Here is a 27,702-nt window from a genome sequence, read left to right as displayed (position 1 = left end):
AGGCAGCTGGTGTGGTGGTGTGTTGTTTCTTTGATTCGGTGGTGACAATACAGGTGTTTGGTCAGTGATTAGTTTATTTAGCAGCTATTTATTGAGTGTATAGCACACGGGTGCACTATACTGCATAGGGCACTGGTCTACACTATGTGCATCGAATACAGGCTTTGCCCCCATGGAGTCCGACACTTGAGGGAGGGAGGCATGCAACATGTACATTCCAATGTATTTCTGGAATTGATTTTTGTTATGTTCTTTTTTCATTTTATAAATTAGAAAACTGTTTACCAGCATTAGTGTGTAAAGAGGAAGAGGTTGTATTTTCTTTTTTTTTTAATTAAATTAAAAATTTTTAAAAAATTTTTATTCATTTTTTCAACAGAGAGAGCTCACAAGTAGGCAGAGAGGCAGGCAGAGAGAGGGGGAAGCTAAGCAGAGAGCCTGACGCGGGGCTTGATCCCAGGACCCTGAGATCATGACCTGAGCTGAAGGCAGAGGCTTAACCCACTGAGCCACTCAGGCGCCCCTGTATTTTCTGACTCTCACTGGGTCTCATGATGAAACACCAGCATTTTCACTGTGCTTAAACTTGTTTTCTTCATGGACATACCTGAATCCTGTACGAGTTGTCAGAAGACAAAGGCTGTTCCACTGAGCTAGACCTTGTCCCAGGGAATGGAAGAGTACTTTACTCTTTATTCTCTGTCTCAGTCCAGACTGGCTCAGGGTTTGGTCGATTCCTTTTTCCCTAGGCATTTCCGGAAGAAGTTCAATATTTATTTGGTTTCCGTCCCGGAACTTCTCTTCATGCTCTGCATCTTCGGGTACCTCATCTTCATGATCGTCTATAAGTGGCTGGTGTACTCGGCCGAAACCTCCAGAGTTGCCCCGAGCATTCTGATCGAATTTATCAACATGTTTTTGTTCCCGGCTAGCGAAACAAACGGCCTGTACGCAGGGCAGGTGGGTAATGCTCCTTTCCACTCTCAGGAACTTAAAGGAAGTCCTCCCAAGAGCCTTTTTGTGTCGATTAGTGGGTGATGGAAGGTGCTTTCCACAGCCTTCCCGGCCGAGAGCCTTTTTGTGTCGATTAGTGGGTGATGGAAGGTGCTTTCCACAGCCTTCCCGGGCACGTAGGGGCTTCCTGTTTCTCTGGACGTGATCACATGAGCTGCCACCCTGCCCTGGACGCTGGCCTGGGGGATCTGGTCAAGCAGTGTTGTGGGAACTCGCTGCCACTCGTAGCCGTCTGAAGTGCTGGGAAGAAAGTATATTTCTGGAGGGTTTCTGAGTGCTGGCGAATCCCCCTCTTTTTCTAGTTACTTCATTTATTTATTTAAAAGATTTTTATTTATTTATTTGACAGAGATCACAAGTAGGCAAAGAGAGAGCAGGAAGCAAGTTCCCCACCAAGCGGGGAGCCTGATGCGGGGCTCAATCCCAGGATCCCAGGAGCACAACCTGAGCCGAAGGCAGAGGCCCCAACCCACAGAGCCACCCAGGCGCCCAATATCCCTACTTTTCTTTTCTTTTTTTTTAAAGATTTTATTTATTTATTTGACAGAGCGAGATCACAAGCAGGCAGAGAGGCAGGCAGAGAGAGAGAGGGAAGCAGGCTCCCCACTGAGCAGAGAGCCCGATGTGGGGCTCGATCCCAGGACTCCAAGATCACAACCTGAGCCGAAGGCAGAGGCCCGACCCACTGAGTCACCCAGGCGCCCCAGTATCCCTACTTTTTAAAGAAAATGCTTTTAGTTTTGTTCTGAATCCTCTTTTAGTATTTTTCTCATGTAAAAGTGAATCCACTTACTATGTGCTCACGTTCCTTATGTCCTCTTTGGAATGATAATGAAAAAATCCAGAACAGGAATATAAAGAACAGCTTGTACTGGTATTCGCCCTCTTACGGTATTTCCAGAAAATTAATTAGCTGGAGTTTGAATCTGTCCAGAATTTTCTTACTCGTTCCTTAGATCGGAACCGAATGATACTGTTCCATTCTGTCGGCAGTGTTACTCTTTGGTTCTAGAATTCAGCTAGGAGTCTAGAAGACATGCACCAGCAGGAAGGATTTGGCTTATGTTTACATTCTGTTCCTTGTTTCTGCGAAGAAGGAGACACTGTCCTTGGGCTTCGCTCACCAGGTGGGCCGGGGCCCGGTTCGCCCTGTGCTTGCATCCTAACGGGCTTCCTCCCCCTCCGCGCCCGCAGGAGCACGTGCAGAGACTGCTGCTGGCCGTCACCGCGCTGTCTGTCCCCGTGCTCTTCCTAGGAAAACCGCTCTTCTTGTTGTGGTTGCACAACGGGCGCAGCTGCTTCGGAGTGAGCAGGGTAAGCGTGAGTCGGGAGCGTGTGCGCGGGCGGCGAGCCGAGTCCGCTTTCAGGTTGTACAAGGAAGAGCAGCCCGGGGCCAGGGATGCCGACTCCCCTCTCTTCTCCCCGGCCCCTCCGCCTGCTGTTGTTGGGGTTCGACTCCTCCCTGTGTGCGTGGACCCACACCGCGTCTGTCCTTCTGTGCCTGCCTGTGTCACTGAGCACCATGGCTCCAGCTTTACCCCTGTCACCCCTTTTAAGGCTCAGTCACATTCTGTTGCGTGGCGAGACCGCATTCTGTTTGTCGGTCTGTCCATTCGTCAGCGGATGCTTGCATTGTTGCTGCCATTTAGCTCATGTGGCTCTGCTGCTGGGAGCCCGGGCGTGTGAGGCTCTGTTCCAGCCCTTGCCGTCGGTGCTCTAGGATACGTACCTGGAAACGGAGCCGTGGGATCACGCAGAGGGGCTTAATTTTCCGAGGCCCCATCGCCGTTCTCCACGGCGGGTGCGCCGCTTCACGTTCCTGCTGGCGGGGAGCAGAGAGCCGGTTCCTCTGCACCGCATGGAGACCTACTGGTCTTTTAATAACAGCCATCTTAATCGGGGGGGAGAAGGGGGAGTACTTGTGGCCTTGCAAACAACTTTTTAATTGAATTTAATTTAATCTTTTTGATTTCAAGTTTTTATGTAAGTTCTGGTTAATTAATACATACGGTACAATTGGTTTCAGGAGTAGAATTGAGTGATTCCTCACTTACACACAACACCCAGCGCTCCCCGCAACAGATGCCCCCCTTCAGGCCCGTCCCCCATCTAGCCTGTCCCCTACCAACCCTCGGTTTGTCCTCGGTTTGTTTTCTGTCGTTAAGTGTCTCTTAATGACATTTTATTCTCAAAGAACTGAGTCCTTAAGAGAAAGGAAGGGGCTCTGATGTTGGATTTGTCCCGTCCTTAAGATTTCCAAGGCAATGACTCTGCCTTCTTTTGGTTGTTGTCAGAGTGGTTACACGCTTATAAGAAAAGACAGTGAGGAAGAGGTTTCTCTGCTGGGAAGCCAAGACATAGAAGAAGGAAATAACCAGATGGAAGATGGATGCAGAGAAATGACATGCGAAGAGGTAATAGTCTCTGTTACTGTCGAAAACACTACACTGGAAGCCAAGCTCTCCGGTGCCTGGCTGGCTCAGTCGGTTGATCTCAGGGTGGTGAGTTCGAGCCCCACGTTGGCACAGAGTTTGCATAAAAAAAGAGAGAGAGAAGAAAAAGCAACTAAGCTTTCATGGAGGTATTCACCATGAGAATGATGATAATAATCATCTTAAAAAACAAAGAGAAACCAAACTCCAGACACGGTCACACAAGCTTCCCAGACGCTGCTTTGGTCATCTGTTCGTCAGAAGGGTTCTTCTCATTTTGCTTTTTCAACTTTGCGGGGGGATTTGTAGTGTTACTATCACGTGCTGTCATGGGAAGTGACTTCAGATGTCACGAGCTTTGCTTTTGGAAGGTTCTTGTCTCAGAACTTTTCCCTAGTTGTAAGGAGGAGGCGGCCTGCTTGACCCCGGCTTTCAGGGCAGCCTGCTGACTGGCTCCCGTCAGGACAGGAGCCGTGTGAGCTCCGGGCTTAACTGGTTTGTGGGTCTCCAAGAAGTCTGGGAACTTCTTGGTTCTTGGCAAGTTTGTTTTCCGTTCTGAAGCCAGTTGGCGCTCCGATTTTGGAACCTTGGCCACAGCTAGTGCTGACTGATTTTCTTTAGTCTTTCAGTAAGAGAGAAAAGTGCTCTTGGCTGATTGTTACATTAGGAAGAATCCCTAGGACGTACTGTGACGATCTGTCTGGGGTCACTTGCCATCCCCAGACCAACAGCTGCTCGGGTAGTCTGCACGGGCCGCTGTAGCACAGAAACCGACTGCCAGAAGTCCAGGTTCAAGATGTTGGCGGGGCTGGTTTCTCTTCCTTGGCTTGTGGACGGCTGCCTTCTCAGTGTGTCCTCACGGGGCCTTGTCCTCCGTGGGCATGTGTCTCTTCTTGTAAGGACACCCACCCTTAGGATCTCTCTTCACCTTAATATTCCCCTTCAAGGCCTTGTCACCAGACACAGTCACACTGGGGGTCAGGGCTGTAACACAGGAATTTGGAGGGGGACACAGTTTAGCCCTTGAGCTGGCGCTGGGGGTTTGGGATCAGGGGCGGGAGAAGCAGATCCCCCCAGAGAAGGGAGGCACAGTCCTGGCCACACACAGCTGAGCCGTTTTGCTACTTCATGTTCGTGGAAGCTTCCTTTGGTCATCCAATAAAGACTGAACAAAATTTCTTATAATCAACATTTTATAATTATTACGTAATTGAGTTTTGATTTGGGACGATTAATGATTCCCAAGATCATAACAAAGACCAAGCAGCAGAGCCGGGAGAGCATCGGGGGCCTCCTTTCCAGGGTCGCGCAGCCTTTTCACCATCGGGGGCCCCTCTTCACAGTTTCTCTTTGTGAGGCTTGCGTTTACCTCTCAGACGTGCACAGGTAGCCAGAGTCTAGCTCCTGAGTCACCCTGGGCTGTGAGGGTGCCATAGGGGAAACTGAGGCCGGGAGCGCTACTGTGTAGGTCACATAGTGGTCTGTGGTAGAGCTGGGAGTGGAGCTCGGAGCTTTGCTTCACTGTTCCTCATGCTCTGGGTGTTGTCCCCAACATCACAGATGCCACTTCTGTCACCGAGAGCAAGGGGGCGGAAGTGGGACACAGGGTGACTTGTGGGACCGTGTGGGCAGTACACTGGACCTAACACATGTGTGATCTCTCCCAGTTTAATTTTGGAGAAATATTAATGACCCAAGTGATTCATTCCATCGAGTACTGCCTGGGATGCATCTCCAACACCGCTTCCTACCTGAGGCTCTGGGCTCTCAGTTTGGCTCACGCACGTAAGTCTTCGCTCAGACCCGCAGTTCCCAAACTCTGTGCTGTGACACCCCACCGTGCCACAGGGAACCCCCAGGGAGGCGCCAGACCCAGTTTGGGTCAAGTCCTCTCTCTGGGAGGCAGGCCTCGGATTTTTCTGGCATGCCCCGTCTTCCTCAGGGTTTGCGATGATCAGGGGCTGCTTAGCCTCAGGGGCTGGTTCACTTTGACATGAGAAGCAGATCACATCTGGAGTCGGTAGGCGTGTGTATTATTTCGTGGGTAATAAGTCAGAATTGTCAAAAGGAAACCTGGTCCCATGAGCTAATGGTGGTGCCTCGGCGCGTGTGAACAGAAGTGAACTCTGCCAACTGCCTCCGCCCGCAGAGTTGTCCGACGTCCTGTGGACCATGCTGGTGCGTGTGGGCCTCCGAGTGGACACCACGTACGGAGTCCTGCTGCTGCTGCCGGTTATCGCGCTCTTTGCGGTTTTGACAATTTTCATCCTTTTGATCATGGAAGGCCTTTCTGCATTTCTTCACGCCATACGCCTCCACTGGTGAGTTCGAAATTTAGCTTTGAGACTGTTACTTAAAAAAAAGGAACCCCCTTCCTACATGTAGATATATATAACCCACACAGATCTGGCCACTTCAGGGAGGCTGGTGCTTGCCTTCCCGACCCTGGGATCTGGATTCAGATCCCCGGAGTTAAAATGGTATTTTGTTTCTGAAATATTATCACTGACAACTAAAAGCAGGTTTATGCTTGCTGGATACCTCCGTGTGCTTAATGCTTTTAATTCATTTGGGGTCTGGAAAATTCCTTTATCTTATTATAAAATAAAGTAAAAATTCTCATATATTTCTTAACATATAACTATTTCTAGCATATATCGGCTTACTTGTGTGTGTGACAGTACCAGAGTGCAGAGAGAGGCGCGTCTGTGTGGAGTGCGTGAGGTGGCCTGATGGGTTTGTGTTTCTGTTACACATGGAGAAAGGCGACATGGGGCACATACAACATACAACAATGTATTTTATTTTAAGTCAAAACATTTGTGCCATGAGAGCATGTACAGAAGGGAAGCAGCTTCAGCACAGGAAATTTGTTTTTTTTTTGTTTTTATTTGTTTTTTAACTTAACACATGTTGTTTTAAGAGATGTTGGAAGTGTTATTCACAATCTTTCATTGATATACTGAATTTTTTTTTTTTTTTAGGGTAGAATTTCAGAACAAGTTCTACGTTGGTGCAGGCACCAAATTTGTTCCTTTCTCATTCAGACTGCTTTCGTCGAAATTCAGTGACGACGTGGCATGATCACGTTGCCGTACCTAACGAGCTGTCAGATTTATGGAGAATTATCATGTTACAGAATTTCACTTACGTCAGATTTACGATAGGAAAAATTCCGTCTTCATTGATTGCCTTATGATATAGCCAAATAATTCTGTAAGATATACCTCTTCCTCTGTTAAATATTTTGTAAAGTTTATCAACTTCAGATCTCTAAATTTCTTTCAGTTTTTACAATGAGCAAATATAAGTGAAGGCCCAAAGTTATGTTTAAGTTATTTTTAAAAATACAGGCTTGGGGGAGAGAAGCAGTTTTGAACGGCGCATTGAAAATGGTCTTCGATACTCAATTCCTTTTTACCCTATTAAAAAACAAAAAGTCATTCTGTCGCTTGACGTTGTCAGATAATATTTTCCAACAGCTGAGGTTAAGTATAGTTTTTTAAAAAATCTAATGACGGATAATCAAAAGATTCACGTTCTGCCTGATTACAAGTATGTAAACATTTTTTTACTGTATGCTGTCTAGGCCTGCAAGTAGGGGGCTGTTTCTACAATTTTGTCTTGTTTTAATAATTGGGGGAAATGGGATAAAATAACGAACAACAGATGGTTATCCCACTTGTATATTTTTAAAAATATTCTAATCCTGTTATCCTTATGTAAAGCCAATTATGAGAATTGTATGTTTGAAAGATAAAACTGTATCCTGAGCCTTAAAACCCAGCGTGACTGTAGAAGATACAATGTGGATGTGATTTGAACGTAGAGACCAGTTTAGCTGATGTTACTGAACCAAAAGGGGTTTATATTGAGTGAAGGGCAGAGCAAAAAGTAGTGTTTTGTATATTTTTATAACAAAATATAAATTAAGGTATTTTACCATGAAGAGATTGCACCTCTCCTTGAGAACAGTATGATTATAATTTTTTACTTTCAGACTAATTCTAAATAAAGGTCTGATAAAGGAATTTAGAGTTAATTTAAACTTTCAAACACTGTTCGGATCAATTGAAAATTAATTCTTATTATCTGTAGTTTAAATTCATCTGTTCACTTGACATTCAGTTTTGAATGAATGTGGGTCAGTCCTACTGAACATTTTAACCTGTCCAGACAGTCCCTGACTTAACAATCGTTCGATTCAGTGAATTTTGATTGAATGATGGTGCGAAAGCCATATGCATTCTTGGAATTTCGAGTCTAGACCTTGTCGCGGGCTCCCGATCCGCGGTCCTGTGCTCTCTTGTGATGCGGGGTCGCGGCCACTGCTCCTCGTCAGCCCTGCGATCACAAGGGTCCCAGACGCCCCCGAACCCTCACGGCCGAGCCGTCTGTTGCTGTCAGCGTGGGAGTCAAGAAATGACACGAGGGAGTAGACACTTCCTTATAGAACAGGCTTCGTGGTGGGTGATTTTGTCCCGCGGGAGGCTTGTGTCGTGCCCTGCGCACGCGGAAGGTGGGCCGGAGGTTGGCTGTGCTAGATGCGTTTTCAACTTAGCAGATTTTCAACTTACGCTGAGACCCCATTGTAAGTCAAGGAAGATTTATATTCTTGTAAATTATGTTCACTTTTCGTATTTTACTGTAGTTGATTTTAGATAATTATTTCCAAAAAGAAATCTGCGGCGTTCCCACTTCCGTAACGTTCTGAGGAAGGCGCACGAGAAGGCCGAGTTGTCCCCGCACTGCTGCACCTGGCTGGTGGCAGAGGTTGGCATTTACATCCCAAGCTGAGCTTCCGGGAGCCTGGAGTCTAAGCGTATCTTCTCAGGGAACGTCAAGACCGGTTTGCTGAGAGGCAGGGACTGAGCACGCTGGCCTGGGACTCGGCCATGAAACCTTTCTAAGTGTAGTAAATGCGTCGGGTTGCTTCTAAGTAAGCAGTTTCCCAAAGCCGGTTTGGAGGGGCTGCGTTTTGTCCCTCCTGTTACAGTGTCCGACCTAAAACGGTGCTGATGAGGCTCTGGGAATTGATTCTGCCCTCAGAGTTCAGTTTCCCTGGCAAGGGGTAATGTTGGTTGCACACTTCTTTGGAGGGGACACAAAATCTCAGTAACGCTGCTCAGGTCGCAGACTTGTCCCTACCAGCTGGCATCTTGATTACTGCTTACTCCAAGGAACTGTGGTAAGAAAATGGTAACTAATTCATCCCTGGGAAACCCTCGATTTCAGGGCACCATTAACTGATTCGTAAACAAGGGACATGCGGCGTCTGCTGCAATCTTTTCGGGCCCCCTCTGGTAACTTGTTACGGGCCAGTTGGTCATTCTTAAGGAACAGCTCTTATCAGGATATAGAACAGAGAGGGCAGAGTCATTTCTTAAATTGAAACCTATGTAGTAGATACGTAAGCTACCTTATTCTATGAAAACAAAACAAAACAAAACAAAACAAAACAGTAGTATAACTTCTGTGAGAGAACTCTCTAGAAATAGAGTTTGATGATGTCTTTCAGGCACCAGGGGACTTTTTTTTTTTTAATTTCCCCTCCCTAAAGCTATAGGTTCCAATGTCAGGTTACCAGAGTAGTTGCTGCACTTAATTTTTAAGCTGTTTGGTAGAACTATTCCACGTACAGTTTTCAAGACAAGACTTCATTCCCTTAGTAGCAAATATCCAGAGGAAAAATGGTCAGTTGTCTGGGGAATGTCAGATATCTGTGTGTTTTCCCAAAGAGGACATGGCATGACGGCCACCTTTTCCAGTTTTGATTCAGGTGTTCACTCTGTGTCTTAATGCAGTCCTAACATAAAAATCCAAGGGATTTCTTCAGGAAACAGAATTTGATTTCATCCTGCGAGGGTAAGGAATGTCCCCATGGTGACATAGTTGTGATCAGTTAAGTAACCCAAAGCGTGTTCTGATGATCACGGTGAGCTTTCCATTCATTGCAGATCGGACTTTGAAAAGATTCACCTTTTACCGAATGCTGTTCTGTCCTTGGTTTCAGGGTGGGTATTTTATAAAAACATTCTGTTCTCAGTTTTCAGCCTGCTGTAGCTTAATAAGCCATAGGATATAGCGTAGGTAACTTTTATGATATTTATGAGTTAAATATTCAGACATTTTAGGGCCTAATTCATTTTGGAAAACAAAACTTCTGTAACTGGTCTGCAGTCTGCATTTAGAAACAGTAATTTCTTCATTAAAATGTTAAAGCCAAATTTGCTTGCATGCCATCTGGTTCATCTCCAGTAAGGTTATTAAGAAACCTTAATTCAGGATGATGAAAGTAAGGCAGTTCCAATTAATAGTTTTCCAACAGCCAGGTCATTGATGCTGAGCTTTGGTTTAGAATTGTAAGAAAGACTTCAAACATTCCACTTGTTCCTTGATGGGAAAATCCAACAGGAAGGCTAAGTTCTTAGGGTCAGCCTTGTCATAAAGAGACTCAACTGTTGGGGGTGGGGGTGGGTAGTGGATCACAGTCACCAAGTGAAAACTCCACAAATGCATGAAAGGACAATTTTGCATCTTTCTATCAGTATTGAACTTCCTTTTACTAATGAAAAATAAATATATTTTTAAAAACATGGGTGTTTTGCTTCTTTATATCTGGGCTTGGCTGGAGAGTCAGAGTGCTTGGCCCCTCTCCTGATCCCAAATGCCAGAAGTCAGTTGCCCCTTCTTGGGTCTCCCTCTTCTCCAATACCATGTGCTGCAGGAAGGAACCTGTCCCTTCTTGAACTCTTGGAGAAGTATTTGCCCTTCTGAGGCCCTTTGATCCACAGTGGCTGGCGGCTTGGACTGTCAGCCTCTCCTCTGACTCTGCCCCTGCCCCCTCCGAGACAGGGTCGCCTTCACCGTGCGCCCCCCGCCCCGTCACCTGGCTGGCCTCGGCCGGCTTAGGGGCACCATGGGCGGGACGCTCCCCGGCGGAGGTCCGCAGTCGGCTGTCCGGTTGCCCCGGCGGCTCCCGTCTCGGCCTCGTCTCAGCGCGTCCCGCGCTGCTCAGCTCGGTTCCCGGGTGGGAAGGGCCGGCCTGGGTCCGGTCAGGGCTGGGCGCCACCCTCCGGGCTCCGGGTCCGCGCGGCTGCGAGCGCGGGGGCGGAGGCGGGCGCGCCCCGGGGCGGTGCCGACCCGCGCCCGGTGGCCGTTGCCGGGGCGCCCGTTGCCAGGGGCGTCGTTGCCACGGACGCCGCCCGGCGCTGGGCTCCTGGGGCGCCGTCGGGCCCTGCGCGGCGCCATGGACGACCTGCGGGTGCTGTGGATGCGCGACCGCATCTACACGGCCTTCGGCCTCACAGACCCCAAGCTCTTCGAGGAGCTGCTGAACCGCAACGACGGCGAGGTGGAGGACCTCATCCTGCACTTCCTCAACCAGACCAGCGACGAGGAGGGCGCCTTGCCGCTCTTCTTCTACCGCAAGGTGGTGCCCGAAGAGGTGGAGGTGGAGATCGGTGAGCCTCCCCGACGCCGCCGGACTTCCCGCCGCTCGCCGGCCGCTTTCCGAGCCGCGGGCGCGGACACCTGCTTGGCCCAGTGTCCCCGGCTGGATGGCCCCGCTCTAGGCAGAAGCAGATCTCAGACCCCGGGTTCAATCCTGGGCCCTCGGACGGGTGCTCGGAAGTCTGCCTTGGACTGGGACCTGTTTCTGCGCTGTCTCTGACTCGCTTCCCCATTCTGTCCCTCCTCTCCTGGCTCTTCTGCCACCCTCGCCCCGTGGCGGGAATGCCATCGCACCCCGCGCCGAGCATCCTGTCCCTAGAGACTCACAGCTGCCCATCCTGGAGGCCCAGGAACGGCGTTGGGTTCTGGATGGAGGCGGGGAGGGGGCCCTCCCCCGCCCCCAGCTCCGTGGCTCCCAGGGTCACTCTCTGCTTATTAAGACACCTGGGCAGTTTCGTTGGCTCCTTTATGGGGCTCTGGCCCGTCCACAGGACCTGGATCGCACCACTGCCGGCCCCTTCATCCCTCCTTTCTTTCTCACTCTGTCCCTGCCCCAAGCAAGACTTCTCTCGGCTCCCAGTTACACATCATAGGAATGGCGACAAGTAGCTGCTGGTGTGGGTGGTGGCAGGGAAGAGGGGTGTCTGCAGCTCACAGCGCTAGCCCAAGGCACTGTTCTAATAGGCCTGCGTTTCTAGAAATAACAAAATGGAATCAGGCTGTCTGTGTCACGAAAGGACTCACTTAAATTTTAAAAAATGACACTGATTATTACTGAAGGGCATCCTCTCAAGGATTCACATGACATAGAATTATATAAAGTAAGGACTGAAAAGGCAAACCCTCACTATCCCTCAAGTCCCACTCCCGGTCCTGTAGGTAAGCGGCACTACAGTTAGTCGTGTGTCCTGCCAGATCCTTCCCGGAACCAACCAATCAAGCAATCATCTGTATCTTCTCTATATAATAATATATAATTTTTTTTAAATTGTTATTTATTTATTGACAGAGAGAGAGATCACAAGTAGGCAGAGAGGCAGGCAGAGAGAGAGGAGGAAGCAGGCTGTCCGCTGAGCAGAGAGCCCGATGTGGGGCTCGATCCCAGGACCCTGAGATCATGACCTGAGCCGAAGGCAGAGGCTTAACCCACTGAGCCACCCAGGTGCCCCAATAATACATAATTTCTAAAATCAATCATACTATATATATTATTTTGTGACATGTCTCCCTCAAATACATCTTGAGAATTTTTCATATCAATACCTATCGATCTATCTACCTTTAATAGGTTTTAAGTACATTGATATACCATATTTTATTTATCCATTCCATAAATATTTTATTTATTTATCCATTCCATAAATAAAATATTTACCTTTCCGTAGTATTCTTTTTTCCCCACAAACAAGGTAACAATACCCATGTACCTTTGCGCCTTGTATATTTCCGTGGGAGAGGTTTAAGAAAGAATTGCGGGTTTCCTAGGTGTGTGCATTTACACAATGGGGGTAGGTTGCCAAACTGGTCTGGAGAAAGGGCCTGCCTGTCCACAGCCAACAGTGGCCAGGTGCCTGTCAGCCGCCAGTCCTGACTGCATTGGAACTGTCAATCTTTTTCATATCTGCCAATCCCATAGATGATGGGGACTGCGCTTGCTTAATCTATAGTACATTTTTGAAAACAATTATTTATTAGACACACACACACACACACACACACACACACCCCGCAGTGGGGGAGGGGCAGAGGGAGAATGTGAACCAGACTCCCTGCTGAGTGAGGGGCTCCACCTGGCCCTGATCCCAGGACTCTGGTATCGGGATCTGAGCCGAAGGCAGATGTTAACCCACGGAGCCACCCAGGTGCCCCCTATATTACATTTTAAATAATAATTAGTGGAGTTGAGCCTTTTTTTTAATGCCCGCTGATTGCTTGGATTTCTGGGGCCTGGTGGAACCATCAGGTCATTCTGCGACCTTGATTTTCATCTCCCGGGGAATTGGCACGGGTCTTCCTTTGGTGCCACTTAGACGTGTCTGGGGTAACTGGGACATTTCGAGGTGACTGCGTTGGCTCGGAAAGCGGCGCCAGTCCGGGCGGGCAGGGAAGGAGGAGCCAGGAGGCAGAAGGTTCCAGACAGGCAGGCGGCAGGTGTAACAACGCCGGGAGCTCGCACCCGAGGCCTCTTAACGCGAGAGGAGCGGGTCTCCCTGCGCCCGCCCGCAGCTTAGGGTGCGCGGCAGGGTCGCCGGGGGTCCGCGCACCGGCCGAGCTGCACCCAAGGGTGGAAGGGGTCGGGGCTCCCCGTCCTCGCCCTGACCTTCCCCCGGGACTGTCGCAGGCGCGGGGCTCGGGGGAGCAGTGGCCTCCGGTGTCTCGTGGGGTGGGACAGCCACGTGTAACTCCTTTCTTCCATGCTGGAGGCGGTCAAGAGGGCGACGTGGTGCCTGCGGCGACGGGGACCGAGGCGTCCGAGGCGACGGAGGAGGAAGGCGAGGAGGAAGAAGAGGACGCTCAGAAAGTCGAGGCGGGGGGTGAGTCAGGCGAGGAAGGGGGTCGGGGGCGCGGTGCGGGGCGCGGAGCGGGGCGCCGAGCGGGGTGCTGGCTGGGGGGGCGCGGGACCCGCGCCCTGGGGGCCGCCCTCTGCCCTGCGGCCTCGGTGGGTGGTGCAGGGGTGGGCAGCTTTTTTCCTTTCCCCTTCCTTTCCGTTGTTACGTGATTTCAGTTTATTTCTGGGACTTTTCTACTATTATCTAACTGAGCTTTCTTTTTGCCTCTCATTCCTGAAATTATTTTACCTTTTTTGGGGGGGGGGCGGCAGTTGCATGTATTATTTAAAAATTGTATTAAGTTTTTAAACTTAATTTCAGTGTAGTTAACTTTCTATGAGCGTCAGGTGCACGGAATGGTGCTTCAGCGCCGCGGTCCACCCCGGTGCTCCTCAGGCCGCGTCCCCTTCCTCCGCGCACCTGCCTCCCCTCTGAGAACCATCGCCGTGTGCTCTGCAGTTAAGGGTCTGTTTCTTGGTTTGTCTCTTTTCCCCTTCGTTCCTTTTTGTTTCTTAAATGCCACATACGAATGAAACCATTGGATACTGGTCTTCCCCGACTGACTGATCTCACTGAACAGTGTACTCTCTGGCTCCCTCCGTGTTGTGGCCCATGGCAAGCTCTGGTTCTTTTCTAGGGCCGAGTGATACTCCACTGTGTAGAGAAACCGCATCTTTATCCATTCATCTGTGATCGACACTCGGGCTGCTTCCATCATTTAGTTACTGTAGATAAAGCTGCTGTAAACACAGGGGTGCATGTATCCTTTTGAATTAGTGTTCTTGTATTCTTTGGGTAAATACCCAGTAGTGCCATTGCTGGGTTGTAGGGCAGTTTTTTTGTTTTTTTTGTTTTTTCCCAATTTAAAATCAATTACCATATAGTGTATTATTCATTTCAGAGGTCCAGACCTGTAATGCTTCGGTCTTATGCATAGCACCCAGGGCTCAAAGCATCCTGTGCCCTCCATAAGGTCCATCACCTGGTGACTCCCATACCCCTCCCCCAGCAACCCTGTTTGTTTCCTAGAGTTAAGAGTCTCTTGTGGTTTCTCTCTTTCTCTGATTTGTTTTTATCTTTTTTTTTTTTTAAGATTTTATTTATTTGACAGAACACAAGTAGGTAGAGAGATAGGCAGAAAGAGGGGAAGCGGGCTCCCTGCTGAGCAGAGAGCACGATGTAGGGCTCGATCCCAGGACCCTGGGATCATGACCTGAGCCGAAGGCAGAGGCTTTAACCCACTGAGCCACCCAGGGGCCCCTTATTTTACCTTTTTGAGGCGCCTCCATACTGTCCCCCAGAGTGGCTACGCCGGCTTCTCCTACTGCACTTCTCCTCCACACCTGTTGTGCTTTGTGTCTGTAACGGAGGCCATTGGAGGCCATTCCGTTGGGTCGGAGGCGGTCTCTCACTGTGGCTGTGATGAGCATTTCCCCCGATGCTGAGCATCTTTTCACCGGTCTTTTCGCCCTTTGTATGGGGTGGGGGAAGGGTTGAGGTTCTTAGGGGTGCCTTGGGCCCTCACGGGGCATTTGGTGATCTCTGGAGACATTTTGGTGGTCACCACTGGAGGGTGGGTGCTGGTGGCATCTGGAGGGTAGAGGCCAGGCATGATGTCAAACGGCCTAAAAGGCTCAGCATAAGGCCTGCAACAAAGAATAATTCAGCCTCAAAGGCCAGCAGGGCAGAGGTTGAGAAAACCGTGCTCCAGACCCTGCACGTTCCCAGTAGGGCTGAGCAGCCCTTGGGCCACACTTACCCCGGGAGTCACCAGAGGTTGTAGGCAGACACCTCACTTTCCCAAGATTGTGAATATTTGAAGATCAGAGGGAGAAGGGGTGTTTTGGCAACGTGCTCTCTCTCTGCTAGTCCTCTTCTTCACAGAAGCACTCACTTTTAACCACTGTCTCGTCCCCTCTGTGGTGCAGATTGCAGGGAGAGGGCTGTGAGGGCGGAAACACAGGCTGTGCCCGTTCACGCTCAGGGAGGCGAGGTTGGATTTTGAGGAGACAGACGGCGGGGATGAGGGTCGCAGCCCTACTCCCTGCGAGGCTCCAAGAAGACTCACCAGTCAGTCTCTGGGCAGGAAAGACCTCCGTGGAAGGAGGCTGCTCGGAGAGGAAGGTCAGGGAGGTCTTCTCGACAAAGCAAATTAACGTTACTCCCAAGTGGAGATTTAAGTGCATTTTTTCTTTTTTTGTGATAAAATATACAGAACCTAAAACTTAACCATGAAAACTTCAGCGGCATTCAGTTGGTGCGTTTGTAAGTGTGTTTTTGGCTGCAGGCGGTTACTGGTGCTCTAACAACGTCGATACGGCTGCTTATAGACTGTCTCCTCCCCTGGTCCCTGGGCCGGGCACTGAGCCACACCGCCATCGAATCCTCCAGAATCTGACCACTCAATGTTATTGCCCCCGTTTTACGGATGAGAAACCCGAGAGCAGACCAGTAGACCCCACACACTTATTTGATTCCAAAGCCACCCTGGTGTCACGTCGCGACTTCTGCAGTAAGAGCCGAACCATACCGGGGACCTCTCTCCCTTCTCTGTGATCGCTGGATGCGTCGGTCACTCCCAGGGCTGTGACCGATGGGCTCTGAGGTTTCTAGATCTGTATCGGTAACAGGAGACTGGGGAGATACACATTCATTTTGTTTAGATTACTTCTCTTTTCATACCCCACTAATTTCGAGTTTCACAGAGAAAATAGAATAAATGCTAATATGTGAGCTGTCATCCTCTTCCTAATAATAAAACTCCCTGATAAGTGAAAATCTCCCGAGAAGTCACCCATTGCACATGGTAGCTGGAATGTACAGGTACACACACACACACACACACACATTATTTCTGGCTGAGAACCCACCCATCAGAAACACAAAGAACTTTCATCATTATAACGCACATCAAAGCTCTGATAGGATTCATTTGTAAAAAACGTATGTGTAGCTCTTTGGTAACACGTCCGTGGAATGAGCTATGCTGTTGCACAAGAGGCAGGTATGGTCTGATGGCAGGAACTCTGCTTGTCTGATTATTTCTGTTTGCACACTGAATAATGTTTTGCAGCTATACCCGGCCTAGAGAACGAAGACGTGGACAAAGAGATTTTAGAAGACCTCCCCGTCAAGGTACGTCTGGCTCCTTCTCCTCCCTGGTGGGGTAACGGGAACTCCCCCACTTTGAGTCTGCATGACTGGTCGTTCATATGGGGAACATTTCTGGAGTAGAGACGGTAGAATCCTGTGCTCACGTCCCTGTAGCTACCCGCAGATTAAATGATTCACTAGAATGAGTCCCAGGACGCAGAAAAATGCTTATACATGCAATTGTAAGTTATTTCAGCGAGAGCGTGCAGAGTAGAATCAACAAAGAAAAAGGAATGTGGGGCAGAGCCCAGAAGAAAAAGGGGCCCGAGCTCCCGGGAGGGTGGCCTGGACGGGCTGCGTCTCCCAGCAAGGATGTGTGAGAACATGTAGGCCATCAGGGCAGCTCACCCGAGCCTTGTTGTCCGGAGTTTCTACTAGGCATCCACCCGTGGTGTGGAGGATCCATCACTAGCCTGCAGGAGGTCGGGCTGATCTAATGGGACGAGGGCCCCCGGCAAACAGAAACGGGCATTCACTACCCATTATGCAGCTAGTAAAAACTACCTGGCATGACCCAGAGCCCCGGGCACACAAACACATGGCTATCAGGTGGGCTGTTCCAAAACCAGAGATGATCACCAAGGAGCTGGCGAAGGACCCGCTTGAAAACCTTGGGAACGTGCAGAGTTTGGGCAACCCAGGGCTGCAGAGTTAACTGTTTACTTCAGACTCCAGGGGTGGAGCTTAAAGCCAGGACGTGAACATCTGGCCTGCTCTGTGCCCCACAAAATTCCTCTGATGTGCTCCACGCACGTACCCCGCCCCAGAAACCACATTCTAGCCTGGTTGTTGTAATTTCTAGCTTTGGGAAGCTCTGTCTGGACTTCTCCCAGGTCAAGTGTGGCTGCGTCGGTCAGTTACTAGAAGAGTCAGGCTGAGCGCTGAAGTCTGGGTGTGCTGTCACATGCGTGTGTGTGTGCACGTGTGTGCGTGTGGCTCGCTCTTGCCCGTTTTCAGCAGGGCAGCTCAGGCGGTGCAGAGAGGAAGGCTCCGGTGTGCCTGGACGTTGGCTTGTCTGGGTGAGCTGGTGTCCATCATTCTTTTTTTTTTTTTTTTTAAAGATTTTATTTATTTATTTGACAGAGATCACAAGTAGGCAGAGAGGCAGGCAGAGAGAGAGAGAGAGAGAGAGAGGGAGGGAAGCAGGCTCCCTGCTGAGCAGAGAGCCCGATGTGGGACTCGATCCCAGGACCCTGAGATCATGACCCGAGCCGAAGGCAATGGCTTAACCCACTGAGCCACCCAGGCATATCCCTGGTGTCCATCATTTTGATGCTCCTTTTGTCCCCTGTGTTTCAGAAAACCATTAAGCACACTGTGAATAAGACCTACCTCCATGTGCTGTGTACTCCTGTTCCTGAGGAGTTCCTGGACCAGAATGTGGTGTATTTTCTCAGAAATACGAAAGGTATATTTCTGGCTTGTGTGGGTAGGTATGCACCTGGGTGTGTGTCTGTGAGATTCTTAATTTTTACACTTTCTTGAGACTACGACTCTTTCCTTTCTGGACAGCCAATCCTCATTACTCGTGGGTTCCATATTTGTGAATTCAGCTCCTTGCTCACACTTTTTTATAACCCCGAAATCAATCCTTGTGGTGCCTTGGGGTCACTGACGGATGTGCACAGCATGGGGAAACATTTGACTTTATTTTATTTTTAAGTAATCTCTATACCCAATGTGGGGCTTGAACTCATGACCCCGAGATCAAACCTTGCATGTTCTACCAACGGAGCCAGCCAGGTGTGCCTTAAGGGGGAAATGTTGGAGTCCCTGAATATGTGTGTTCTTGGCTGTGCGTGGACACGGGGACACATTTGAACTCTTGCAACAACCATCTTCATTGTGACTGCTTTAGTGCCATGGTTTTCACATTTTTTGGTGCTTCTTGTTGGTGATTTCATGGTTTCAGACGGCATCAAGCACAGTCCTGAAGTGCCACCCGGTGTTCCCGAGCCCGAGAAGGCTATGACGTTTCTTGTGGCGGACACAGGTGTATCAGAGACGCTTAGTTCAGGCATGAGTTAGTGTTGGCTGAGTTCACCGTGAACAGATCAGCCGTGCATGTTAAGTAAGTTGTCTGCAAACAGAAACACAAGTAGAGCCTGGTTTACAGTGTTGACGGCTGCAGAACTCGAATCCCTGCGGGTCCTGCGGGAGCCGTGGCTCGGTATTCGTGGATTCCTTGTTCGAGGGGACGTCGGGGAACAGAACTACCGTGACTAATGAGAACTGGCTGTGTAAATGTAGTCTTAGTTCTGCTGTGACAATTAAAGGGAGAGGGATGCCAAATGAGGGGACCCTGAGTTGTAGGATGAGCTCTGGGGCTTTCTCCGTGTGGCTGTGTGATTGAAGACCGAGCAGTTGCTTGGAAGCCAGGTTCATCCCATGGGGTCATTTTGGGGTGGGATGTTTCCACCGTGCATTCCTACATGGGTGTTTCTAGTGACCCTCCTCCCCCCACCCCGCCCCCAATCCAGGGGTAGTCACTCTCCTGTCTCCTCTGACCCCCTGGCCCTTCCTCCTGCCTTATTTAATTTGGGCTGACTCTCTCCACTCTTCCCGCCTGGGTTTTCCCCATTTCTTCCGCCTTTGCCTCCCCATGCGGGCTGTGCATAGCTACGTTTTAGGATTCACCGTAAATTCCGGGACGAACATTTATGTGGCTTTCTTTTTTCTCGTTTGAACTTGGATGGTGTTCTGGTGCACAGGCTATGAGCTGGGCAGCCACGGGGACCCCCTTGGGCTTTATTACTGCTTGTTCTGGTCATCTCTGTGTCTCTACGGTCCGCTTTCATTGAGATCAGGCTCTTTCTTTTACATTCTGGGTTCTTCTGTGCCTTTCCTTTCAGTTTACTTGACTAAAGAAGAGTTTGATGTACAGAACTACACACTGTGGGTCCGAAGCCAGTGAAAGGACTGCCTTGGTTATGCTTGTCCTGTATGTATGTTTTGTTTCCCAACGAGGTTGAGGAAAGAGCCCAAGGGACCTTCAGTAGGTCTCTCCTGCTCAGTGGTGCTTGGTCTGGCAGAGTAAAGACAAGTGAAATAAAACCTGGCAGAAGGGTTGGCTGTCACCAAATCTGTCTTTAAAAATGCCCATCACTCAGAAGGGACTCTGACCAGGTGCGGTGTTGCTGGGAATGAGGACCCAGGCAAAGCAAGGAGCCCAGCCAGTATTTCTAGAAAACACGACTATGTCTCTCCGCTGGTCTGGGTAGTTCCCCGGGGCTGCCCGCACGTCAGGCTTACCTCAGTGTCTCACGGGCCGAGGGACTCGTCCGTCAGGACATCAGCAACATGTTGAGTCTGTTTCTGGAGTGTTTCTGGGTGGCTGCTCGGGAAGAAGGAGTCGAGTCTCCGACATTTGGGAGCGTTACCTGCCTGCCACGTGCCCACGCGACTCAGGCTCGCATCTGTTCCCACAGAGATGATCTCCGAGGCGACGGACATGAAGGAAGCCATGGAGATCATGCCCGAGACGCTGGAGTACGGGGTCATCAGTGCCAACGTGCTCCTCTTTCTGAAGAATGTCGTATGTCAGGTAACTGTGCACGAGGAAGGGATCTCGGCATTTTGTAAGGTTCAGGCCCTCTGGTTCGTTAATGCCACACGTAAAGTTCAGGAGCCCTTCCGTCCCAGGGCCGTCGGGGGCCCCAGCGGTAGAGCAGCAAGCAGCACGGACTAGATCTCGGTGCTCTAGGAGCGGATACTGGGGGAAAGACTCAAAACGGATTCCTAAGCTGGAAAGTATCACGTGGTGACAAGTAGCAGGAGTTCAGTAGACCCTAGTACTGTGAGAGACATGGACTCTGTGTGCGCACACGTGTGTTTGTGTGTGCAGGGAGTGGTGGTAAGGGATGGCCTCATGCGTGGAGGCGGCGAGGTCTGATAGTGAAAAAAACCCTCGTGAATAGACTAAGTCTTTAATAAGTTCCTAGGGAAGTGTAACAGGGTGGGCCTCGGGGGGGCCAGGAAAGGCCCTTCTGAGGTTGTGGCATTGAATTGAGACCTGAATTAGGTGAAGGTGTCAGACATGGTGGGCGGGAGGACTTCCTGGGCAGAGAAGGTAGCATGTGCAAAGGTCCTGAGGCAGGAGCAGACCTAGCCTGGTGCAGGAATAGAAGGAGGGCTGTGCGGCTGGAGGGGAGTGGGGAAGGTTGGAAAGGCAGGTAGTTGTTCAGCAGGGGAATAACATGATCAGGTTTGCATCGTTCCTCTGGCTGTTGTGTGAAACTTGTGGGAGCAGGGGGCAGGGGCAGAAGCTGAAGGGAAGAGTAGACCAGTAGGAGGCCTGTGGAGGAGGATGGTTGTCTAGACAGGAGTTCAATCAGGGGAGGGAGTGGGAGGCAGGCAGTGTCCAGATGTTTTACTGGGGAGAGGACGCGTTGAACGTCACTGTGAGGGTGTGGTCTGCAGAATCCAGATGAGAAACCGCACGTTCTGGGCTCTTCAGTCATTGGGAAGTAGGCGTACGAGGTCTTAGACCATGAATCCAGGTTTCAGAAGAAAAGGTCTAGCTCAACCAACCAACCCACGGACATTTTTTTCATCATTTTTACGTGGGTGAAGCTTTGTTATTATATTCAAGTGACTTCATAAATGCATGTTGCTGTCCTCAGCTGAATGTCCAAAGGACTGTGTCCTCAGACCCTCCCTTATTTTAGATTTTTATTGAAATAAACTCTGTGCCCCACATGGGGCTTGAACTCGCAACCCCGAGATCGAGTCGCACACTCTATCCACAACAGCGTCCGCCAGCCACGCACCCCCCTCCCCTTCTCTATTGTAACCTCCGGTGAACCAGCCTGGGGCCGAGCGGACTGGCTGACCCTGCTTTTGTCTCTTGTTTGTGCCCTGGTTTGCGCCCAGCCGTCTCGCCGCGGCCTGTGCTGCCAGAGGAATGCAGGATTTTCTTCTGGGTGGTCACCTCGGGCTGGGGTCACATCCTTACCCTGGGATCATTTTAGGTCAAACATCACTTCTCTCTCCCTAGGGTCTGTGCTCTGCGCCGGAGCAGTTTCCACTTTGTAGTTCTGTCTGTGGCTCTTCTGATAGAATGTTCGGCCCCCAGAGGCTGTCCAAGTGCGTGGTCTTGAACCCGACATGGGGTGATTTGTTTCAGGTTTTCATGCCGGCGCTGTCCTTCAATCAACACAAGGACGCCTCCCTGGGACTCACGTCGGCAGAAATCCCGGACTCTATTGAGCACGATGCGGACCTCCCCAGCATGCCCGGCGAAGCCTATCACAGCATTCAGCTGATACGGGATGAATTTTTAATGAACATCCAGAAATTTGCAGGCAGTATTCAGAGAATAATGCAGCAACTTGAAGGTGAGGCTTCGTTTCGCTCGTGTTGAGGGAAGCACGATGGGTTTCCTTAAAGAAGGCAATTTCAGAGTCCAGGAGCCTTTTGTTTTCATTTATAATCCTCCATTCCTCTCTGGTCACCATATAAGCGACCCTGAGCTGAGAGGAAGGCCCAGAGAGGAATGACGGAGCCCTGCCCTTCAGGATCTTACAATCTGGGGGCACAAGGGACTATGGCTGAATGAGAACGTGGGAAAGAGATTTGGGCCTTGAGAGGTTTGGAAGAGGGAGACCATGTCAAAGAAGCAGGGAGAAATCCAAGGAGACTTCCTGTAGGAGGCAGCCTTTAACCTCTGAATGGACAGCAAAGCTTTGGTAGGTGGCGTTGGGGAGCCAGGGCATTTCAGGCAGCCAGAAGAGCCTAGACAAGAGAAGCGAGTTGGAAAGCGTGGAGTTTCCATGAACAGGGAAGGGTGGCTGGCTTGTCTTGGCCTACTTAGCTTTGCGTGCAAGGCCAGAAGCTGCTGTTGGATCAGCATGTTGTCCCCTGGGGTGCATGGCACTGTGGGAGTCCCCCAGCCTGGGAGCGTGCGTGGCATGAATGGAGAACAGTGAGGAGGAAAGGCCGGCCGAGCGGGTTGCACCGTGGAGGGCCCCCGCCCGCGACAGCCAGCACGCACTGTGAGATGGCATCATGGTTCCAGGAAAACGAACTGTCCGCCTCTTTGTGGTCACACTGACCGTACCTCCACCACCTAGAAATGTTCTCTGCTGGAAACGAGAAACACCCGTAGAGATCCAAACTTTTGATAACATGCTAGGGACCTGTGTTTTTCCGATTCTACTTTAGAACATTATTTTTACCCCCTCCCCCACCCTGCCCCCCAAAGCAATACTTCTCTCTCCGTGTCTGTGTTTCCTTCACTGGGGTTTATAGCCTTCCTTGGCCTGTCTGCCTAACCCTTTTCTCCCTGAGTTCGTGTAGACTAGCAGAGATGGGAAAAAATGTTTCTTCTAATCTTGGATATGATTTATGTGTCTTTTTTTTTTTTTTTTAAGGTTTATTTACTTAATTGAGAGAGAGCATGAGCGGGGGGAAGGCCAGACGGGGGAGGGGGACAGAGAGACCATCTCTAGCAGATTCCATGCTGAGCATGGAGCCCAACACCGGGCTCGATCCCCTGACCCCAAGATCATGACCTAAGCTGAAACCAAGAGTCAGATGCTCAACCGACTGTGCCTCCCAGGCGCCCCGTGTCTTGTTGCTGGTGTCAAAACATAGACGCGTGAACACGTTTTTGTGTTTTAGATAAACCGCTAGAAGGAAATGCACTAAAATGTTATCAGCCACTGTTGCTTACTCTAGGTCATGAGACTAAGATGGTTTTCTTTCTTTTTTCCTGTAAGGAGAATGTATGACTTAGGAAAACCAGAAAAGCAGGTGAATTAATATTCTGTAACCTGGGTCGGCACATTGCGGCCCCTGGGCCACATCTCACCTGCTGCTCATTTTTGTGTGGCCTGTGGGTTAAGAATAATAGTCATAGTTTCCAGTGCTTTGATCAGAAATGATTGTATAAGGACCTACATTCTGTCTTCAGCCGTGTCTCTTGGTCTGCAAAGCTGCTAATATTTACTCTCTGGTACTCTTGGAAGAAATTTGTGGGGGCAACTAGGTCAACAGAGCGTGTGACCCTTGATCTCAGGGTTGTGAGTTCGACCCCCTTGCTGGGTGGGGAAATTATCTTAAAACGTCTTTATTATCTATTTATTTATTGATAGAATGAGAAAGAGAGGCGGGGAGAGTGGAAGCAGGCTTCCCGTGAGAGCGGGGATCCCGATGCGGGACTTGATTCCAGGATGCTGGGATCACGACCTGAGCTGAAGGCAGAGGCTTAACTGACTGAGCCACCCAGGCGCCCCCTAAAAAAAATAAAAAAAACTTAAACCAACCCATCCTGTGCCAATCCCTTTTTGTAGTACCATCTCAAGGAAGAAATTGGTTTTTCTTTATGGGACATTTATGAATGGCTTTTTGTAAGTTATTGGCTGTCCGTTGAAAAAGCTCCTTTTTTTTTTAACTTCATTTAAAAAAATTTTTTAAAATTTTATTTATTTGACAGAGATCACAAGTTTGCAGAGAGGCAGGCAGAGAGAGAGAGAGGAGGAAGCAGGCTTCCCTCAGAGCAGAGAGCCCAATGCGGGACTCGATCCCAGGACCCTGAGATCATGACCTGAGCTGAAGGCAGAGGCTTAACCCACTGAGCCACCCAGGCGCCCCATATATGTTGCATTTTTTTTTTTAAAGATTTTATTTATTTATTTGACAGAGAACACAAGTAGCAGAGAGGCAGGCAGAGAGAGAGAGAGAGAGAAGCAGCTCTGCACTGAGCAGAGAGCCCGATGCAGGGCTCGATCCCAGGGTCCTGGGATTATGACCTGGGCCGAAAGCAGAGGCTTTAACCCGCTGAGCCACCCAGGCGCCCCTATGTTGCATTTTCTTAAAGGAACACATAAGGTTTAAAAAAACAATTAAAAGGTATTAACATACGGGGTGTTGAAGAGCTGACTCTGCCTTACTTTCCTTATCAGTGCGTTGTCCCTGCTGGTGACTTCCTTGGTTCTCCAGCTCTTCCTTCCTCCCTCCTTCCTTCCTTTCTTATTTTTAAAAAAAGACTTTATTTGACAGAGTGGGGTGGAGGGGCAGAGGGAGAAGCAGACTCCCCACTGGGCAGAGAGCCCGGTGCTTGCTCCCAGGACCCAGAGATCATGTCCTGAGCCGAAGGCAGACCCTTCACCGACAGCCCCCCAGGTGTCCGTTTAACTGTCTCTATCAATCACTGTTGCCACATCTGCAAAGTATATGCTTGCACTGCTGTTTCTTCTTAATCGTAGACATTAATGTTGTTTCCTGGAAGATGATAGGATTTCATCCACACTCCCCGGCCGCACGCCACCCTCCCACCGCCCCTGCCCTGCTGCGGCCAGCTCCCATCATGCTTCCATGCTCTTCTTTTCATGACGTCACAAAATGGGTTCTGATGTTACTAGGACAACGGGAAGACCGTTTACTTCAGAGCAGAGTAGGAGCCTTGGGTGAACTTTCCCTCCTTGGACAGTTCCCTTTCCTCTGCCAGCATTCCAAATTGCCATTCTGAAAGTATCTTATAAGAACGTCTTGGACAGGGGGCGCCTGGGTGGCTCAGTGGGTTAAGCCTCTGCCTTCGGCTCAGGTCATGATCTCAGGGTCCTGGGATCGAGCCCTGCATCGGGCTCTCTGCTCCGCGGGGAGCCTGCTTCCTCCTCTCTCTCTGCCTGCCTCTCTGTCTACTTGTGATCTCTCTCTCTGTCAAATAATAAATAAATCAGTCATTAAGCCTCTGCCTTCAGCTCAGGTCATGATCCTGGGGTCCTGGGACCAAATCCCACATCAGGCTCCCTGCTCAGCATTCTGGTCTTATTTGATGGATGCCAGATAGTCTCACCTCCCTGACACTCATAATTGGGATTAAAAACAAACTCTTTGCATTGTCTGTTTCCTCTGAGGTCATTGTTTCTGATTTATCTTGGCCTGTCTATTTCATGTTGGAGGTTTTTCCAAATTTCTGTTGAGCTCTGGGTTGTTTGTCTAATTTTTATTTATTTTTCTAAAAAAAGGTTTTATTTTTTAAAGTGATCTCTGTATCCAAGGTGGGGTTCCAATACACAACCCCGAGATCAAGACCTGCATTTTTCTGACTGAGCTAACCAGGTGGCTTAATTTTTTAAATTGAACTTATGGGATGTAAGTTCAGGATCTTAAATAACTTGATCTCCGTGACCCATATATTTTTAAAAAGATTTTATTTATTTATTTATTTGACAGAGAGGGATCACAAGTAGGCAGGGAGGCAGGCAGAGAGAGAGGGGGAAGCAGGCTCCCCGCTGAGCAGAGAGCCCAATGTGGGGCTTGATCCTAGAAACCTGAGATCATGACCCAAGTCAAAGGCAGAGGCTTAACCCACTGAGCCGCCCAGGTGCCCCTCTGTGACCCATATTAACACTGTTATAATGATCTACTTTTTTAAGTTGCATTCTAAAGATTTTATTTTATTTTATTTTATTTTATTTTATTTTTTTATTTTTTTTTTTTTTTAAAGATCTATTTATTTATTTGACAGAGAGAGATCACAAGCAGGCAGAGAGGCAGGCAGAGAGAGAGAGAGGAGGAAGCAGGCCTCCTGCTGAGCAGAGAGCCCGATGCGGGACTCGATCCCAGGACCCTGAGATCATGACCCGAGCCGAAGGCAGCGGCCTAACCCACTGAGCCACCCAGGCGCCCTATTTTATTTTATTTTTGAGAGAGCGAGAGAGAGCATGAAAGACGGGAGGCCAGAGGGAGATGCAGGCTGTCTGCTGAGCAGGGAGCCCAATGTGGGATCCAATCCCGGGACTCCAGGACCATGACTTGAGCCACCCAGGTGCCCCTAGTTGCATTCTAATAGAAGGGAAAGTCTTACTGGACTGATGTCTGGAGAGAAAACCTTGAATGTTACTGTCTGTAATCATCTACCCCCAGATGAGCGGCTAAGCAAGTGACCATTTCTGTTCTGCTAGGTGAGATCAAATTAGAAATGCCGAGCATCAGTGTGGAGAGAGAGGTGTCTGACCTGGCCGCCGACCCGGAAGCTGTGGAAGCCTTAGAGCAGTGCGTGATCAACTGGCTCAACCTGATCTCTGCGGCCGTCGAGGACCAGCTGAAAAAGACTCCCCAGGTAGGTCAGGTGGTCCCTTTGCTCATTCTGGGGAGTCTGGGGATCTGTTTGTACGGTTCTGTCTGTGAGCTCCTTAAGGATCAAAGCAAACACAGCCACGATGTTGTTCGTGGGCTTGCTGACGTTTAGCATGCTGCCAGACCACACTCTGGCCTGACGAAGATAATGCCGTGTGTCCATCACAAGGCTTGGGCGGCCAGAAACAGGAAACGTTACTCTGTTGGCTTCGACTGCCAGAAACTGGAAATGTTACTTGGTTGGCTTCAACAAGAGATCATTTATGGGCTCCCATAATTGCAAAGTCCAGAGGCAGGGCTGGTTTCAGGTACGGCTTGGTCTGGCTGCGTTTCTCCGGGAATCTCTCTTCTCCGTTCCATTCTCCTCTCAGATTGGTCGCCTTCCCGGTGGCAACTTCTTCCATCCCCATGTCACGTTGCCCGGAGAAAGGCAGCGTTTCTGCTCAGCCTTCCTAGAGAGAGTCCTCCGATCCAGTCTGATCGGTCCATCCTAGGTCAAGTGCATGGGTTGATCCCTATTTGGAGCAGCTGGAGAAGGAAACACGCGCGTGTGTGCTTCATGCCAAGGATGACACTTTGTGTGTTCATGTCACTTCTCAGGGTAACGGTCCCCTGGCTGAAATTGAATTCTGGCGAGAGAGAAATGCTACGCTGAGTGCGCTCCACGAGCAGACGAAGCTTCCAGTAGTCCGGAAGGTCCTGGATGTGATCAAGGAGGCGGATTCCATGCTCGTGGCTAACCTGCAGCCGGTCTTGACCGAGTTATTCAAACTGCACATGGAGGCCTCTGACAACGTGCGGTTTCTGTCCACGGTGGAGCGCCATTTCAAGGTACGCGGGCGGCCCGGCGCTTCGGAAGGTCAGCGATTGAGTTTCCTTTTGTAATTCTGCATTTAAACGACTGCGGCAACACGCATAGGACGGTGCTTGTTTTAACCCCTTGCAAGTGCGTAGCTCACACACGGTGCTGGGCACCCATCATGCTCCACGTAAGCATTTCATCCCGGAACATAAACCCA

General features: G+C 49.8%; 2 protein-coding genes across 4 annotated transcripts in view; both read left to right on the top strand.

Annotated features, from left to right (window-relative positions):
• Nucleotides 1–7,477, top strand: part of ATP6V0A2 (ATPase H+ transporting V0 subunit a2) — a 33,972-nt gene extending 26,495 nt beyond the window's left edge. For both annotated transcript variants that reach the window (XM_004753093.3, XM_013056432.2), the window contains 6 exons: nucleotides 750–960; nucleotides 2,209–2,328; nucleotides 3,309–3,428; nucleotides 5,114–5,231; nucleotides 5,596–5,767; nucleotides 6,431–7,477. In XM_004753093.3, the coding sequence (XP_004753150.2) occupies nucleotides 750–960; nucleotides 2,209–2,328; nucleotides 3,309–3,428; nucleotides 5,114–5,231; nucleotides 5,596–5,767; nucleotides 6,431–6,530 (841 nt within the window). In that variant the 3' untranslated portion in view covers nucleotides 6,531–7,477. The remainder of the gene's footprint in view (nucleotides 1–749; nucleotides 961–2,208; nucleotides 2,329–3,308; nucleotides 3,429–5,113; nucleotides 5,232–5,595; nucleotides 5,768–6,430) is intronic.
• A 3,151-nt stretch (nucleotides 7,478–10,628) lies between these two features.
• DNAH10 (dynein axonemal heavy chain 10) overlaps nucleotides 10,629–27,702 on the top strand; it is a 135,693-nt gene continuing 118,619 nt past the window's right edge. Inside the window, exons 1-8 of one of the 2 annotated variants that reach the window (XM_013056431.2) lie at nucleotides 10,629–10,909; nucleotides 13,322–13,432; nucleotides 16,521–16,582; nucleotides 17,900–18,008; nucleotides 20,029–20,144; nucleotides 21,726–21,936; nucleotides 26,509–26,666; nucleotides 27,284–27,514. In XM_013056431.2, the coding sequence (XP_012911885.1) occupies nucleotides 10,696–10,909; nucleotides 13,322–13,432; nucleotides 16,521–16,582; nucleotides 17,900–18,008; nucleotides 20,029–20,144; nucleotides 21,726–21,936; nucleotides 26,509–26,666; nucleotides 27,284–27,514 (1,212 nt within the window). In that variant the 5' untranslated portion in view covers nucleotides 10,629–10,695. The remainder of the gene's footprint in view (nucleotides 10,910–13,321; nucleotides 13,433–16,520; nucleotides 16,583–17,899; nucleotides 18,009–20,028; nucleotides 20,145–21,725; nucleotides 21,937–26,508; nucleotides 26,667–27,283; nucleotides 27,515–27,702) is intronic. The other variant, XM_004753085.3, reaches the window with a different exon arrangement.

Source organism: Mustela putorius, unplaced genomic scaffold (assembly GCF_011764305.1).
Source record: "Mustela putorius furo isolate JIRA1106 unplaced genomic scaffold, ASM1176430v1.1 tig00537248_pilon_pilon_pilon, whole genome shotgun sequence".
Lineage (NCBI taxonomy): Eukaryota > Metazoa > Chordata > Mammalia > Carnivora > Mustelidae > Mustela > Mustela putorius.
The sequence above is the reverse complement of the archived record's forward strand: the minus strand, read 5'-3'. Positions and strand labels throughout refer to the sequence as shown.